At 42.4% G+C, this 15,388-nt stretch overlaps 1 protein-coding gene across 1 annotated transcript in view; it reads right to left on the bottom strand.

The window, feature by feature from the left end:
* Positions 1-831: 831 nt before the first annotated feature.
* The window catches only part of MUC16 (mucin 16, cell surface associated), a 75,819-nt gene continuing 61,262 nt past the window's right edge, over positions 832-15,388 (bottom strand). Inside the window, exons 45-68 of the mRNA XM_067562056.1 lie at positions 15,023-15,195; positions 14,425-14,451; positions 13,775-13,923; positions 13,601-13,668; positions 12,290-12,462; positions 11,595-11,621; positions 11,053-11,183; positions 10,878-10,945; positions 9,989-10,161; positions 9,267-9,293; positions 8,853-8,998; positions 8,684-8,751; positions 8,194-8,366; positions 6,789-6,815; positions 6,457-6,599; positions 6,262-6,329; positions 5,707-5,867; positions 5,206-5,369; positions 4,388-4,455; positions 3,177-3,331; positions 2,191-2,351; positions 1,959-2,026; positions 1,004-1,179; positions 832-890 (exon numbers count right to left, since the gene is read on the bottom strand). Of these exons, the coding sequence (XP_067418157.1) occupies positions 832-890; positions 1,004-1,179; positions 1,959-2,026; positions 2,191-2,351; positions 3,177-3,331; positions 4,388-4,455; positions 5,206-5,369; positions 5,707-5,867; positions 6,262-6,329; positions 6,457-6,599; positions 6,789-6,815; positions 8,194-8,366; positions 8,684-8,751; positions 8,853-8,998; positions 9,267-9,293; positions 9,989-10,161; positions 10,878-10,945; positions 11,053-11,183; positions 11,595-11,621; positions 12,290-12,462; positions 13,601-13,668; positions 13,775-13,923; positions 14,425-14,451; positions 15,023-15,195 (2,653 nt within the window). The remainder of the gene's footprint in view (positions 891-1,003; positions 1,180-1,958; positions 2,027-2,190; positions 2,352-3,176; positions 3,332-4,387; positions 4,456-5,205; positions 5,370-5,706; positions 5,868-6,261; positions 6,330-6,456; positions 6,600-6,788; positions 6,816-8,193; positions 8,367-8,683; positions 8,752-8,852; positions 8,999-9,266; positions 9,294-9,988; positions 10,162-10,877; positions 10,946-11,052; positions 11,184-11,594; positions 11,622-12,289; positions 12,463-13,600; positions 13,669-13,774; positions 13,924-14,424; positions 14,452-15,022; positions 15,196-15,388) is intronic.

Raw genomic sequence — 15,388 nt, 5'->3', positions numbered from 1 at the left:
TAGACCAGGGGGCCCACTAGGTTCTAGTGCAAAAATGTCCATGTCATTAAAACACCCCTATTGTGGGCACTGATTGGGTCCTCTATTGGCATCTGCACCAGAGAGGCCCAGCACTGACTGGTTCATCAAATAGCAAACTCCCCTCTTGGCAACTGATCATGTCTCTTGGTGCATCTCAGTTCTTCCTGTTCTCTGCCTATGGCATGCAATAGGCTAGTCTGCTGAGGACTGTAACACTTGGATCTAATTCTGACTGTTGGAGATGGTGTGCGGGTCAGTGGGGGGTGCTGGTGGCCTGGGATGTACAGAAAGTCAGTCCAGATGAGCTACTGGTCCTTTCTGGCCTCAAACTCTGACTCTCTAGATCTGAGGGGAAGCCTAGTGGTACAGGGGAAGCATGTGCTGTGCTCCTCAGGGTGTACTGTTGGTGGATAAGCTGTAGTGAGGGCTGGATAATGCAAGGATTTCCCGTGAATATTTGTACCAAGTTTGTAGTGGATTCTCCATGGCCAGTCTCACAGCTCTTGTGCATTTGTTTTCTGCAAATATCGGAGCGGTCAAGTTTTACAGGCCCAAAAGGTGACTGGAAACAACTTTCAGAGTTGAACTGGCCCCAGGATGTCTGTATCTGCCACTCATCCTTGGGCTTCCACAGGCCTGATGACTCTAACTGCCCCCGCTTGAGAGCTGGTTCCCTGCTGGAAGAGCCAGTTCGCTACACTCTTGTCACTGAAGCCATGGATACATCAATCTAAACTCATGTCTATGCGTGTTCCGTACTAATTTCGTGAGGCTCAAAATCTGTACAGCAGCTTGAATATGAATTGCTTCTCAAAAGCCCTTACCAGATATACCGGGCTCTCCTGCCATTGTGTTGAGAGGAGAATAATCTGGAAAGAAAAGGGGAACATGTGAAGAAAAGGAGAACAGCAAGAAAGCAGAACTGCAATTGTGGCAACTTGCTCAAAAACACCAGGTTCCAGGGTTCTGCCATGCTACTCACCATTAACTAACAAGCTATCTTTGGCTAGACTGTAGCTTTCCCCTAGCTCAGTGACTCCGTTGGTTAGACGTTTAAACTCCTCATACACTTCTTCTCTTTGAAAACTCCTTGAGGTGCTGTCCATCATAAATTTGCAGATGGAATTAACACCAGTGTAAGTTTTCCCGGGGATGGGCCTGGAAAATGCAAGCCACAGACCGTTGATGTAGGGGGAGGAACACACAACAGAGCATGCTGAAATTTACTGAGAGAGATAGACCAGGAATATGCAACAGGGATGAAAGTCAGCGAAAGTATGATAGAGGCCAGTGATGTGTTCATGCTTAGCTCATGCTTGCAGATCTCAGAGCAATGTTTTGTTAGCACACTGGCCAGTTTTCACCTTTAAGTTTCCTCTCTTTTTAGAAAAAGCAGAAGAAGCTGCTATTACAGACTTACAAAATTACATTTACTCTGGATAAGTCACTTTTCTGCTTGATGAGTCAAACTCTTGTTCCCCTGCACCCCCTTCCCCCCAAATTATCATCAGGGATTGTGGAGAAGGGCGAGTTAGTGGGTTTTGTGCCTGGGTTGGTCAATTTTCATTATGCTTTTGCAAAGCTGCCTAATTTTGAGTTTTGGATGTGGGTGAAATCTTTTTTCCCCCTAGAGATTAGTGGTGCCTGAAAATGACTTTCCAAGCACAAAAAAAGCGCTTTTTGCCATTGCAGAAAAATTTGAAGCAAGGCAAAAGATGAGTGAGTGTGAATGTGATTTTTCTTCTCCCTCCAGTGAAAACCCAGCATGCATCTCAGCTTTAGTGCACAGAGGTTCGGGCTAGGGCAGATGAACAAATGCAATACTTTCAAATAATGTGAACTAGCATAGGCTCCTGAATAAAACTTTCAATAAACCTTCAATTGGAATTTAAAAAATAACAATTCTTGTGTGACACAGCCCGTGAGAAGGGACATACCTAAAGCTTTCAACTGAACAGCCAACGAAGTACTTCTGGATGCTGCTAATTCTGAAAATATTGTCAAGCTGTGTGGAACAGGAAAAAGAATTATTGCAATGTGGGCACAAAGGATTGTATCAAGTAATCTTTGAACAATTGAAAGGAGTCCATCCCTGCTGTTAGTGAAACCAATAGCAAAATTCCCTTGGGACCAGGATCGGGCCCATTTGCAGACTCCCCAGAACTTTACCTCTTTTTCAATCTTCTGCTTGTTCAGCCGATAAGCATTTGAATTGGGTTGTTTCAGTTCTGACGAGTATAAGAGGTTGGTGATGGTGAAGTTTAACCTGAAAGACTCTCGCTCAGCTTTGATGGGCGTCTGAGTTACTGGCTTAATCACTGTCTCCACACCTGAGAAGAAAGAAAAGAAACCAGTAAAAAATACAGCATAGACTTCAAGGCAGGCAACGGCCCATTGAACTAGAGCATCTGTGTAGCCAGAGCTGTCCTGGCTAGGTTGGGAGACTAGGTTGGGAGGCTAAGGTTGGGAGACTGGAAGGCATTACGCAAATTTGAATTTCAGTGAGATTTGGGTGCCAAACGCCCTTAATCCACTTTGAAAGTCTCAGGCTATGTGTACACTGAAAGCGGCAAAGTGGCCACTGTCGGATCGACTGAGCGGTCAGTGAAGACCTGATCAGTCGATCCAGAAATCAACGTATTAAGACCACCTTCTCAAGTGGCACAGTGCAGTGAAGATGGCGCACAGAACAGAAGCAGAGAAGTCGACGGGATTTATGCAAGTTTTTTGCGTAGCTTGTGTAACTCCGGTCGACTGCTGCCAAATCTCCGAGGTAAGAGTAGACAAGCCCTCAGTCCTAAAGTGTTAAAAACCTTCCTGTCATTTCTTTGGGATTTTGTATCTACAATTTTTTTTTTCAAAACATCCAAGCTTTATGAAAGCCCCATGAATGGCTTTAATTACCCCTCCCCTTGTCTAACAATGAAAGACTGGAAATGTCACTGGGGACCCGACATGTTGGGTTGAGCCAAACTTGATGAGCCAAAAAACTGGCACATGTTCTGGGAATTCTCTGGCTCAAACCTGGGAAGTAGAGTATTCTTAGTGGAAGAGAAGAAAGGACTTTAAAGTAGACACTTTCGACTCTGCTCTGGGGATTTGGATTAACCAGAATGGAAGTTGGGCAGCCAGCTCTTCTATACAGTTTTACATACCATTCCCCAGGTCTTCCTGCAGCTGATAGCGGCCTCCCAGCCATTGTGTGCTTTCATTCCTAGTTCCGTTCTGAAATGCATTGTGAACATCTGCCTCGCTGGGGTTGGGTCCTGGCTTGAAGAAGCACTGACAGTCGACCACTACAGAGCCAATCCTGGGGGCAGAGAGGTCAAGGCTCTTAAACAAATCGGCCCTCAGAGGATCACCTTTTTATGGGTCAGGGCTTCCCGAGGCCCTACTGCTATTTTCAACGTTAACGGAGGGTTTACGTGAATGTGGTTCTGGATAATGCCCTGGAGACTAGAGAGCTCTCTTTATCCATAGACCAGCTACATGCAAAGTCTCACACCAATGTTCCTAAACCAAAGAAGGGAGGGGTTTTAGCTCCGTGATTCATGCAACCCTTGTCCTCTGCTGAGATTGCTAGCAAGTGTTGGGATTTTCAAAGGGGCCTTAAAGGAGTTAGGTGCTCAAATCCCCATGAAACTCAATGGGAGTTGGGTGCTTAATTCCCTTTGAAAATCCCAGTCAAGGGGGGAGGGAGGGGAAAGATTTGATGTGGACAGTTGGCTAGTGGGAACTGGAGTAAGAACCACTCATTCCACACAGGCCCCCCAGCCTCCATGGAATACGAATAACTTTTGGTCCCCACCAACCTGTGACAGATTCAGACCAGTTCCCTGGAGGTAAGAGGGTTTGGTTCTCATGAGCCATCCCCTGAGTCCCCCAATGACCCCAGGTTTGTGAAGAATGCTAATTGCATTAAATGCCAAGTAAGGAATTGGGTAGTTTGGTGACAGAGACTCTGTTGGCACTAGCAGCACTTCCCCGGGCTGGCAGAGCTGCCGTGAGCCCAGGCGTGTTCTTGGAGAACAGTCAGTCTCCAGCTCATCTGTCTCCTAATAGCCAGAGTGCATGACTCGCTCTCAGAAGTAAAGTCAGCCCTCTAAGACACAGGGAGACTACCTACAGCATGGTGCATGGCCACAAGGCTCTTACTGATTGTAATCCCTGATATTTAAACCCTGGGCATATTTGTGAGAATGAAGAGGCAAGGGACTGAAGAGGTATTCAGGGCATGAATAAACCTGAATGTCAAACTTTGGAACAGAGAGGAATTCTGCAAAGAACAAGGGAGCAGGGTACACAGCGAATGGCACGAGTGTCTGTTTGCTCAATTTCATAAACAAAACTGAATCGTAGCACAAACCTCAAGCTGCTGACATTGCAGAACAGGAATTTGTCTCGAAGGTCACTCTGACTGTACAGTTGGTTAATCTGAAATAAACACCCAATTAGAGGTTACCATTAGTAAGGAGTGAGCTCATGCCTGAGGCTTTAGGGCAGCAGAAAGACCCCAACGTGGTGGAAGATGTGACTGATTTTATATTTGAAACTTGCATCTTATGGTAAGTGTTCTCATTGTTCCAACTTGACTTTGAGCATGGCAGCCCTTCTTCTCATCCTAGCTGAATCTACAGCCATCACTAACCTAGGAAGATTTGTTGGCTGCTCTCTTGGCCAACACTCCAGGGACTGAACTGGCAACTCGCAGAGCTAAGAGCATAAATTGCTATAGTTTGAGCTAAAGCACCAACTTTCTCTAGGTACGGGTGTAACAGTCTCATGTATTCTGTGGATCAGGTCAAGAGGAGGATCTGTAACACACTCACAGGTGGGTTACACATGAATATGTTTGGATCAGTTTGTGCCTACTCCTAAATTTGGTCATTAAGGTATAGATGCCAACAGACTGGATTTAATAGATGGATCGAGTCTTGTGACTGCAGTGGAGCGTTGATGCCCTCTGTAACGTAACAAATCCTGCAGCTTCTCATGAATTATTTTACACAGCACACAGACACTGTGGTGACCGACAACAGCAGAGCTGGTTGAAATTTGAAAGATTGACAATTTCTTTGTCAACATCTTGAATGTCCGCAATTAAAACTAATAAAACTTTTCATGAAAGTGGGTGTGAAAATCAGATGGAAGGGCCAGGGCGGTTTTTCAAAGGTTGCATCTCACCTTGTCAGAGATGTCTTTCAGTAATGCTTGGTAGGCTGAAGACTTCGGGTCTGGGTTGGTTAGATTTACATTGATTATTTTGAAGGTGAGCTGATAGGCCCTATTCTCTGGAGCCACGGTTGAAGGAGGTTTTGTAGTAATAGCTATGGCTGAGCGGCGGAAGCCTAAATAAATAAAATTGTAAAAGGGTTAAGGATGTTTTTGGCAGCAGTTTTATCCACATAACTAAAGGCAATGTGAGTGTGTCCCTGTTTGATTTATAGGCATACATCTGTGAGCATTTTACATAAATGAAGAGCCTCCGTGACAGCTCAATGTGCTGAACTGGCTTAATCCTAGTGCCAAAACCTGTGCAATGCCATAAATTGGAAATCCTCATCAGCTGAAGGGAAAGTTCACCCTGTGCCATTAGCGAGCTCAAGCTCTTATGAAGTGAAAGCATGAATTAAAGTCTCCCAATGACTCCTAAGGCAGGTCCTGATGTTCTCTTTGGATGTTTACCATTCACATAAAGGCTGTTCTTCTCCATAGTGTAGGGTCCTAGCTTGGTCACGCTGCTCAGCTCATCATAAAGCCTCACTCTGTCAAACTTGGCGACTGTGGCATTGTTTTTGTAGCTGCAGACCACATCGATCCCGGTGTCATCCTTGTTATTCACAGACCTAGAGAATCACACGTGTGCTTTAGGACACTGCTGACACTGATAGAAAATCACCTGCCTTATTTAGGTTACTGCAAAAAGCTGGACATTGAAAAGCATAGACACAATCAATCTTGATTCACAAGCACAGCAGCTGCATTGCAGTGTTAGGGGTTTTTAATTCGCAAAATTAATAATAAAAGAGGGTAATTTTGACTGACTTTCCAAATTGCAAAATGAACATTAATATAATGGAGACAAGGGAGGAAGAATTAAGTCAATAAGGAGACGTAGGCAGATCTCAGTTGGGGGAAATCTGTGGGTTATAAAGAATTATGCTGCTTTACACCAGCTGAGGTCCTGGCCCAATTAATGTCTGGCAGGAGAATGGAACCACCCCACCCCAGGACTCTTACCTAATTGCCATCACTTTGCATCCAGTGTAGACAGGGCCAATGCTGCTGTTTCTGAGCAGAGGCTCAATCTGTCAAAAAAAAAGAGCATTTTCTGAGTCTGACACATGCTGGGGGGAAGGGAGGTGTGTGAAAAGGGAGAGCACAAGACCCAGTAAATGAAATAGGCTGGGCAGTGTGTGTCTCAGTCAGACTTACTTGAAGGATCATTATTTTCTCTGTGCTATTGAATTTGTGGGAACCTGGTATCCCCAGGTCTGTAGTGTATCGGAGGTTGGTTAAGGTGAAGTTCATTGTGAAATGCATATCTGTTGGACTTTGAGGGGTAGTTAGGCTCAGATCTGTAATCAAAGAAATAAAAGATCATAACCTAACAACATACAAAGATTTCTTCACCCTGAGAGACACCCTCAATCCCAACATACTTCAAGACTCTTGCAGTGCTCTCAAGAATTTGTTCCCCACTCATTTTCCAGAGTTTATGACCCCTTCTATAACTTTAATATGAATTAATTTGAGAAAACACTTACTTGGCCCAAGAAGTGCTTCATTGTATCCTAGAAAGGAACAGAGATTAACATTAAGAAACACAGCTATGGATGAGAGTATAAAACTGGAAGAGGTCAGGATAATAAAACAGGTAAGTTGGAAATGGACTCTCAGAAGCCAGGTGCTGTAGATGGGTATCTATAAAATAAGTAACCCTATTGCTTAAGCACAGGTGTACTTTACTATCATTTGAAAGAACTGCAACTCAGACAGAAAAGCTAGTTGCTCTATTTGGATGAAATGCTAAAAAAATACCTACGTGACTTAAGAGACCAAATCCCATTGACTGTCAAAGGGACAGTCTTCTACATGGCTCATCACTTTTTGAAAATGGGATTTAAGGTAACAATTTCAAAAGTGCCTGCAGGACTCAGAAGCTTAAATCCTGCAAATCCATGGGACTTAGTCTCTTAAGTGTTTTGGACCATTTGACCCACGTTCTTAAATAAGGCCCTGATTCAGCAAAGCACTTTAAGCATGAGTTATTCCACAAATGTCAATAAGACACTTCTGTGCTTAAAGTTAAGGGTGTGCTTAAGTGCCCAGCTGAAAGGGAGCCCAAGGCCCAAGCAGGCCATCCCTCACCCTCTTGTATTTTCCAACAATTTGCCAACTTAAATGGAGTTACACAGACAATTTAACTTAAACACAATGGATTAGTTTTAATTAAAGAGTAAAACAGGCTTATGTAACTACAAAGAGAGAGATTTTAAGTGAGTACAAGTAATGATGCATAAAAGTTAGAAATGGTTACAAGAAAAATAAAGATAAAATGCTTCCTACTGGCTAACTTGGACAGGGAGAGAGCGGTGACTGGTGTTTGCCCCTCCTTTTTATAGTTTCACTCCCTCTTTTGAAAAGCTGAGAATAAGGAGCCCAGCATTCCATCCCTATTCACCAAAGCAATTAAGCTCATGCTTACTTTCAGGCATACACTTAAGTCCCATTGACATAAACAGGACTTAAGCATGCACATAAGGTTAAGCAAGGGCTTAAGTGCTTTACCAAATAAGAATGGAATTAAGCACATGCTGAAATACTTTGCTGAGTTGAGGCCTTGACCAATCTTGACTTGGAAGGACGAGTACCACCTACAGAGTCACCAATAGCACTTCTTGTTCCACCTAAACGTTCCTGGAATGAGTCTCCAGGCACTGACCAAGCTCAGAGCTGCTTAAGGAAATTACTACACACTTATCTTTCATTATTAAAGGCTTTAGAACTCACAAATATTTAACTCCTGACTGCACTATATGGACTCCACTTTTGGTTGTCTATTTTGGGGGATATTTAACTCTTTTCATTCCCATCTCTAGATGGTGTGCATCAAAACAAGGAAACATGCAAATATCTCCTGGAAGTGTAAGAAAAAAATCACTTGATTACCATTGACATAGAGGCTCTTGTTATCCAAGGTGTAGCGTCCTAACTGGGTGATGTTATTTGTCATACGGTTCAGCTCATGGTAAACCTTCACTCTGTCAAACCGGGGAGCTATGGGGTTATTTCTGTAGCTGCAGAAGGCATCTACTCCTGTGTCATCCCTATTCTTCACCGACCTAGAAAATCAGATAGTTGTCATATGACATTTCAGTCAGTCATTAAAGTGCTTGTATTAATTTCTAACATTTATCAGACAATGCATGAGAGGAAACCATTCTGCAGGTTACAAAGATAAACAATTTGAATGAAACCACCCTGATAACGTAAGTTCTGCTGAAACATACACAATTGTCAAGCCAAAGTTCTGCAAAGGGAAGTGTTTCAGAGCATGGAGAAGTTAATATGTTGGATATTGACACTATAGAGAACTGAAAGTGGGAAGCTATTCATTAAAAAATGAGGAACCCAATCTTCCCCCGCCTATGACTCTTACCGGAATGCCATCACTTTGCAGCCAATATAGTGAGGGCCGATGCTGCTGTTTTTGAGTAGAGGATTAATCTAGTGAAGACAAAAAAATGATATTGTGTCATGTTGAGGGAGAGAGACCAGAGATATCAAATGAACTGTCTGAGGGCAGGAAATGGCTCTGGCAGACTCACATAATGAAGCATTATTTTCTCTGTAGAAGTGAATTTGGGGGAACCTGGCATCCCCAGATCTGTAGTGAAGCGGAGGTTGGTTAAAGTGAAGTTCAGTGTGAAATGCTCTGTTGTTAGAGATGGAGTTTGTGTAGTTGTATTTACTGCTGTAACAAATAAGGAAAATTATTGCTTGAAAACTGAAATTGTGTACATCATTCCTAAAAAACACAATAAAAGAGAAATATACTGGCCCATCAGGTGACCTCAGGAAACCTAAAATCTATGGTTCCCAAACAAGATTCCTGCACCCTTTTCTTGTCACAGTTTTTATGGACAGCAATATCTCTAGGTTAGTCCAGCCATCTCCAGTCTGTTATTAACTAGCTGAAGCCCAACACCCTCTTAATAGCTTCAGTACTTAAAGATACTTACATGGCACAGGTTGTGGTTCATTATAGCCTGAGGGAAAAAAAGGGGACAATACTGAGTAAGTCAGTTGGGAAGCATGTTAGTGAAGCACAGGGAAACCTAAAATGTCAGACATTTTAAAATATCAGTAAAACTTGAATCTGACACGCGACAGACGCTGTATGCACATTGATTGCAGAAAAGTGCTCATTTGGTGGCTGTTTTGCTATAAATGTACAGTAGGAGGGTTCACACACACACTGTGTTTGTTTTATTGATGTATTGCTGTTGGTTCTAAGGAACAGTGTGTGAAATTCACTCCTATGGAGAAGGGAGAGCCTGAAGGTTATGCACTGCTTCAATTCAATTTGATCTGTCTTGATTAAGTGGGAATTATGGAATTAAGTTGGGCCTAGTCTTGGTGCAAGTCCTTCAAATGGGTGAATTTCACCCAAGATGCTTTGGGGCTTTGGCTCTGTGCAAGATACCAGGGAGAATCAGCCAGCTTTGGTTTTATATTCTGACCAATTATTCAGGGGAAAAAATCTCAATGGCCTACAAACTTGGAGCTAGAGCTACCTTTGACTTGCTTAACTAACCAGCTCTTGCTTTCACACTCCTCGGCAAATTGGCTTGCTGCTGCTATTATGTCTTTAGGGAATTTTTCCATTATCCTTCACAGCTAGGATCAAACCACTGAATCAAGTGAGAGTTTCATCACGGTGCAAAGGGGATCAGCTAGTTACCATTAACATAGAAGCTAGTGTTATCCAGAATGTAGGGTCCTAGCCTGGTACTCCCATTTGTCATACTGCTGAGCTCACGATAAATCTTCATTCTGTCAAACTTGGGAGTTGTGGACTCATTTCTGTAGGTGCAGGTAGCATCCATGCCGGTGTCATCCCCATTCTTCACAGGCCTACAAAATCATATATTTGCTTATAGATGTGCAGACACGAATGACAATTATGTGCATTAGTTTATTCAAGTTCAATTATACTAGAGGTAGGCTGCAATTGCACTTCTCATTGGCATATAATAAAGCCATGTGAGAATTACATGAATGAAAGCAAACTGGTTTGGGAGCTCATCGTGGCTTCTTGTAATGTGACATTCATGCTATGATGTAGAGCTAGGGGAATAACTCGGTGATCCATAATGAATCTCCCCCAAAGTTACCTGCTCCCAGTTACCTGGGTGTTAAATGCCATTCACTTGAATGAAGTTACACCCACATCTCTGGAATCAGAATCTGTCCCAAAGTTACACATGGCTTGGTGAAGACTCAACTAGTATTTTCAGTGTATGTTTATTTTCAAACACAGAGGGTCTCGTTTTGATCTCACTCACACAAGGTGTAAATTAGGAGTAATTGCACTGGAGTCCATGGCATTATAAGCAAGATGAGAAGCAGTCCTCTGCATAAAAAGCAACTTTAAGGGACCCTACATGGAATTTAACTTTCTTTATGACCTAATGAAGTTAGCAGAATCCACTAACTTTAAGAGGAACTGAAAGCAGAAAGGGATTAATTAAATACTAAGGAAATATCTATGTATAATCCTATTGTCAGTCAAAAAGTGACTGTCTCCAATGTCTCATGTAACAAAAAGTCTCCAACCATATGATTCTTACCTTAATGCCACCACTTTACATCCAGTGTAGGCAAGGCCAATGCTGCTGTTTCTGAGCAGACGGTCAAGCTGCCAAAAAGGATTTGATGAATAAATCATAGGAAATAAAGAAAACCAAATACTAAAGATTCTGTAGCGAAATGGACAAGGGAAGGATGTGATGAACTGAGACTCACCATGTAGGTCAGAACATTGCTTGTGGTGTTGAATGTTTTAGAATTGTAAGGGAGATTGGTTATGGTGAAGTTCACTGTGAAATGTTCACCCGTTGCAATGGAAGGGGCGATGGTTGTAGTTGGCTTCAAAGCTGCAAAAAAGCACCAAGCCAGTCATAAGTAGACGCACCGCCAATGATGCACTAAGAAAGCCCTATTCTGTTGAAATGGCCACACTCTACATCCAGTGGCTTGGAATATCTTAAGGAGCCATGAGTTTTGCTGTCAGCAGAGACTAAACTGCACTGAGATACTAATTCACCTTTGGTTCTTCATAGGCTTAAATATACAACCCCACGCCAAACAGAGCTTTAGTGGGACTTGAATGGTGCCTGGGCCTGTGTGCAGGATTTCTGTCCACGTGTGAACATTATTCCATTGTGACTCAGTGTTCTACATGCGGGTCCTAAACAGGCAACATCACTAACTGCTTCATAATATCTTCCTGAACCTTTACACATGTTCATTGACTTTAATACGATTCAACTCCCAGAGGTACTTACGTGGCACAGTGCGTGGCTCGTTGTAACCTGGAAAGGAAAGGGATACAAATTTAACATGAACTCTAGGAACCTGGTGAATGAAAATACGTGCAGTGAGGATTCCAGCAAGGCTCAATCCTTCGCACACAGGCAAGTTTCAGGCAGCGAGCTTATTACGTAGCTGCACAGTTTCAGTCCCATTTGGCCTTATCCCCAGAGTGCAGGGTTTTCAGCTACAATTTTCCAGTTCAGTCCCATCTCTGTTTATTATGTGATGATCCTATTTACTCTGTTGCACACTGACAGAGGCAATTTGGTTAGAAACATGGGGCACATTTTAAAAATATTGACCAATGACCTTGAAGGTGCTCCCATTTGGAGTCAGACAGAAGATCTTACTGCTCTTCAGACTCCAATGCTGCTTCACAGCTCTTGGGAATTTATTGGTGTGTAACGTAGAAAGTTAACAGCTGCAATGTAATGGCTTGGAGTTGAAGCCATTGCAGGTGTGTAGATTAATTAGATGGCAGGTACAAATAAACAGGGAGCACGCAGGGTATGGAAGAGGCTTCGTATAGTGGATGGAATTGTATGTACACAGTGAATTGCATGTTTAAACTCATCTTGCTTGTGTTGCAGAGTGTTACACTCCTTTTTCAATTATTAACACTGTACATGCGACAGCAGTGAACAACAACAGGCCGTTGGTTATTTACCATTGACGTAGAGACTCGTGTTGTCCAGGTTGTAAGGACCTAATTTAGTGATGTCTCTTGTCTTGTTGCTCAGCTCGTGGTAAACCTTCGCTCTGTCAAACTTGGGTCTTGTGGAGTCATTTCGGTAGGTGCAGAGGGCATCTATGTGGGTTCCGTCCCCATTTCTCACAGGGCTATGAACAACAGGACATTTGTTCTTGAACTAAGCAAGATTCGTGTGATTTTGTTTCCCTTCTCCATTTATAACTTTGGAAAATTAAAAGCATCAGAAAAAAAATCAATCTGCTCTTTTAGGAGATGAATAAAATACGAGGTGAGATAGCTCATGGTATTGCCGATACCTTAACTCTGTTGACAGCTTTGTGAAAGAGAGAGATCCTCTCCTGGGCCCATTTCCCCTTCTCACCCCTAACCAGCCCTCCCCCGGCCCCCACCTCAAATGGTCAGTTCTCAGTGCAGTTGCTGCCCATAGACCATCACGTAAAAGCCTCTGAAATCATAAAAAGCTTCAGTAGCTTGTTAAGTCTTCAGAAAAATAACAATGTAGAAAAGGTTTTTTTTCCCCCTCACCAAGTTATCATTAACAAGGATAGATTAACATATTAACCATGTATCTAAGGTACTTATCTGGCTATCGTTGCTCTAGTATCCAAGAACCTCACAATTTTTACTGTATTTATTCTTACAACACCCCACTGGGAGGTCGAGCAAAGTTATTATCCCCATTTTACAGAAGGGGAAGTTACTCATCCAAGGTGACTGTGAAAGGCTGTGGCTGAGCAGGGAATTGAACCCAGGACTCTAAGGTCCCAGGGGGGCCCATTCTTCCTCCCTAGTTAAATTGAACAAGGATGGCTTCTTTTGTCAGCAGTAAGCTGAATGATAACAACATACTATAGGCTGCCTCCATTCTTCCGTGTCTTTGTGAAAGAGGGTAGTTGGGATATTTTTGCTCACAGTCCACCAGGGATGGACAATGCATTTTCAGGAAAGCCCTTGAGTGTACAAACACCTTGTTTGTCCAACAGAGTCAAAGTGTGTTGAACTTTAGGACATGGCATCAGGCCTGTCAGTTTTTCCAGACCTTTTCCTGGAGGGAGATAAATGGTAGGCTACGTGATCAGCCTTTTTTAAGGATAATGATCTTTTTAGTTCACATAAAATTGGTTACAGTATTATTTCTAAGTGAGGAACATGTCCATAGTGGCAATTGTGAGGTGCTCATGTTACACATTTAATAAACAAAGAATCTAACAGAATAATTATTAAATATGATGTAAAATAAAAGGGACTTCACTCCACTGTTCTTACCTATAGGCCATCACTTTGCATCCTATGTAGTCTGAGCCGATGCTGCTGGTTTTGAGCAGTGGGTCAAGCTAGCAAAAGAGAGGATTTCATGAGTCCATCATACAAAGATAATTGCAACCCCCATAAGACTAGAAATGACTTGGCCAAAGGAAGGATGGACTCAGACACACTTACCAAAGAGGTCAGCACTTTCTCTGTATTATTGAATTTCAAAGAATTGGGGGTTCCTAGTTGGGAAGTGTATTGGAGATTGGTTACGGTGAAATTCACTGTGAAATGTTCAACTGTTGGAGCAGGAGCACTGGTTGTAGTTGGTAGCATAGCTGGGAAAATGGTGAATAACAGCTTTAACTTATATACAAGTAATTTACTTCCTAAAGCATACTACAAATGCATTAACCTGGAAGTAGCCAGTATTCAACACCAAACATCATTTTAATATGTTTAAAGGAAACCTTAGGGAGAGCTAATTAATCAATTCATAAATATTAAGGCTAGAAGAGCCCATTAGATCATCTAGTGTGGCCTCCCGTATAGCACAGATCATAGAATTTTATCCAGCTACTCCGGTACAGAGGCCAATAAGTAGTGTTTGACTAAAGCATCTCTTCAAGTCTTGATGTGAAGATATCAAGACATGAAGAATCCACCACATCCCTTTTTGGCAGTTTGGTAGTTTGACAGTCACCCCCAATGTTATGCCTTATTTCTAATTCTAGTTCCATTATAACAAATAAAAAGGTGTCTAAACAAGCATCATCACTCCCTCTTATTCACTAACTTTTCAAAGCTTTATAGCCTTTTCAATTCTTAAAGATACTTACTTGGCAAAGAACGTGCTTCATTGTAACCTGGAAAGAGAAGGGACAGTAATATAATCAGAGAGGCAGGTAGGTGATGAATGAAGAAAAATTGATTCAGAGACATCTGGAATTCTAAATGAAATGTTCCACAACAGGACTACAGATTTATTATCCCACCACACTCATTCAAAGCAGTTAGGATATAATGATGGGGTACAGTTTGAGAAGACTGCTTAATGTCCTTGTGGAGAAGGAAAATTGTTCCTACTTGGAGTTGGACCAAGTTGACCTTATTTCTCTGCAGATTTCAGTGCAGCTTCTCAGCTCTTAGAAGTTTTTCTCTTTTTAATATGAAGGGGGGGTTAACTACTACCTTGCTCTGAACTTAAAGCAAGTGTACATAAATGGTTTAATTAGAGGCAAATGCACAGAGGGTGTGGAGCAGAGTTGTGTAGAGGATACAGCTGTGTGAATACAAAGCACTTTAACCCAAACAATGGGACATTTAAAACACTGCTCATCAGTATTGCATGCACTGCTACACTATTTCTTTCATTCACCAGGCATTTATGGGCCATGTGATTGTATCCCTACAGCTATAAGGGAACCAGCTGTTTACCGTTGACATAGAGGCTGTTGTCATCCAGGCTGTAGGGTCCTAGCTTGGTGATTCCATTTGTTTTGTTGCGCAGCTCACGGTAAACCTTCGCTCTGTCGAACCTGGATGTGGTAGAGATATTTCTGTAGGTGCAGAGGGCATCCACTCCGGTGTCATCTCCATTTTTCACAGGCCTAGAGAAAGCAGGACATATTCTTGTTTGTTCCTGAGACTCTGATATTCATGGTAGATATTTCTGTATTTGCTCATACAATCCTATTATGAGACACAGCTGAAAAAAAATCACTCTACTGTTTGTGGGGATGATGATCAATTTAAGTCTAGTGATGCCAAAACTGTGAAATTAACTTCAACCCAAATAGATGA

This window comes from Emydura macquarii, unplaced genomic scaffold, assembly GCF_026122565.2.
Source record: "Emydura macquarii macquarii isolate MOO-44397 ecotype Brisbane River unplaced genomic scaffold, CSIRO-AGI_Emac_v2 contig_306, whole genome shotgun sequence".
NCBI classification, from domain to species: Eukaryota; Metazoa; Chordata; order Testudines; family Chelidae; genus Emydura; species Emydura macquarii.
This window is presented reverse-complemented; position numbering and strand designations above follow the sequence as displayed.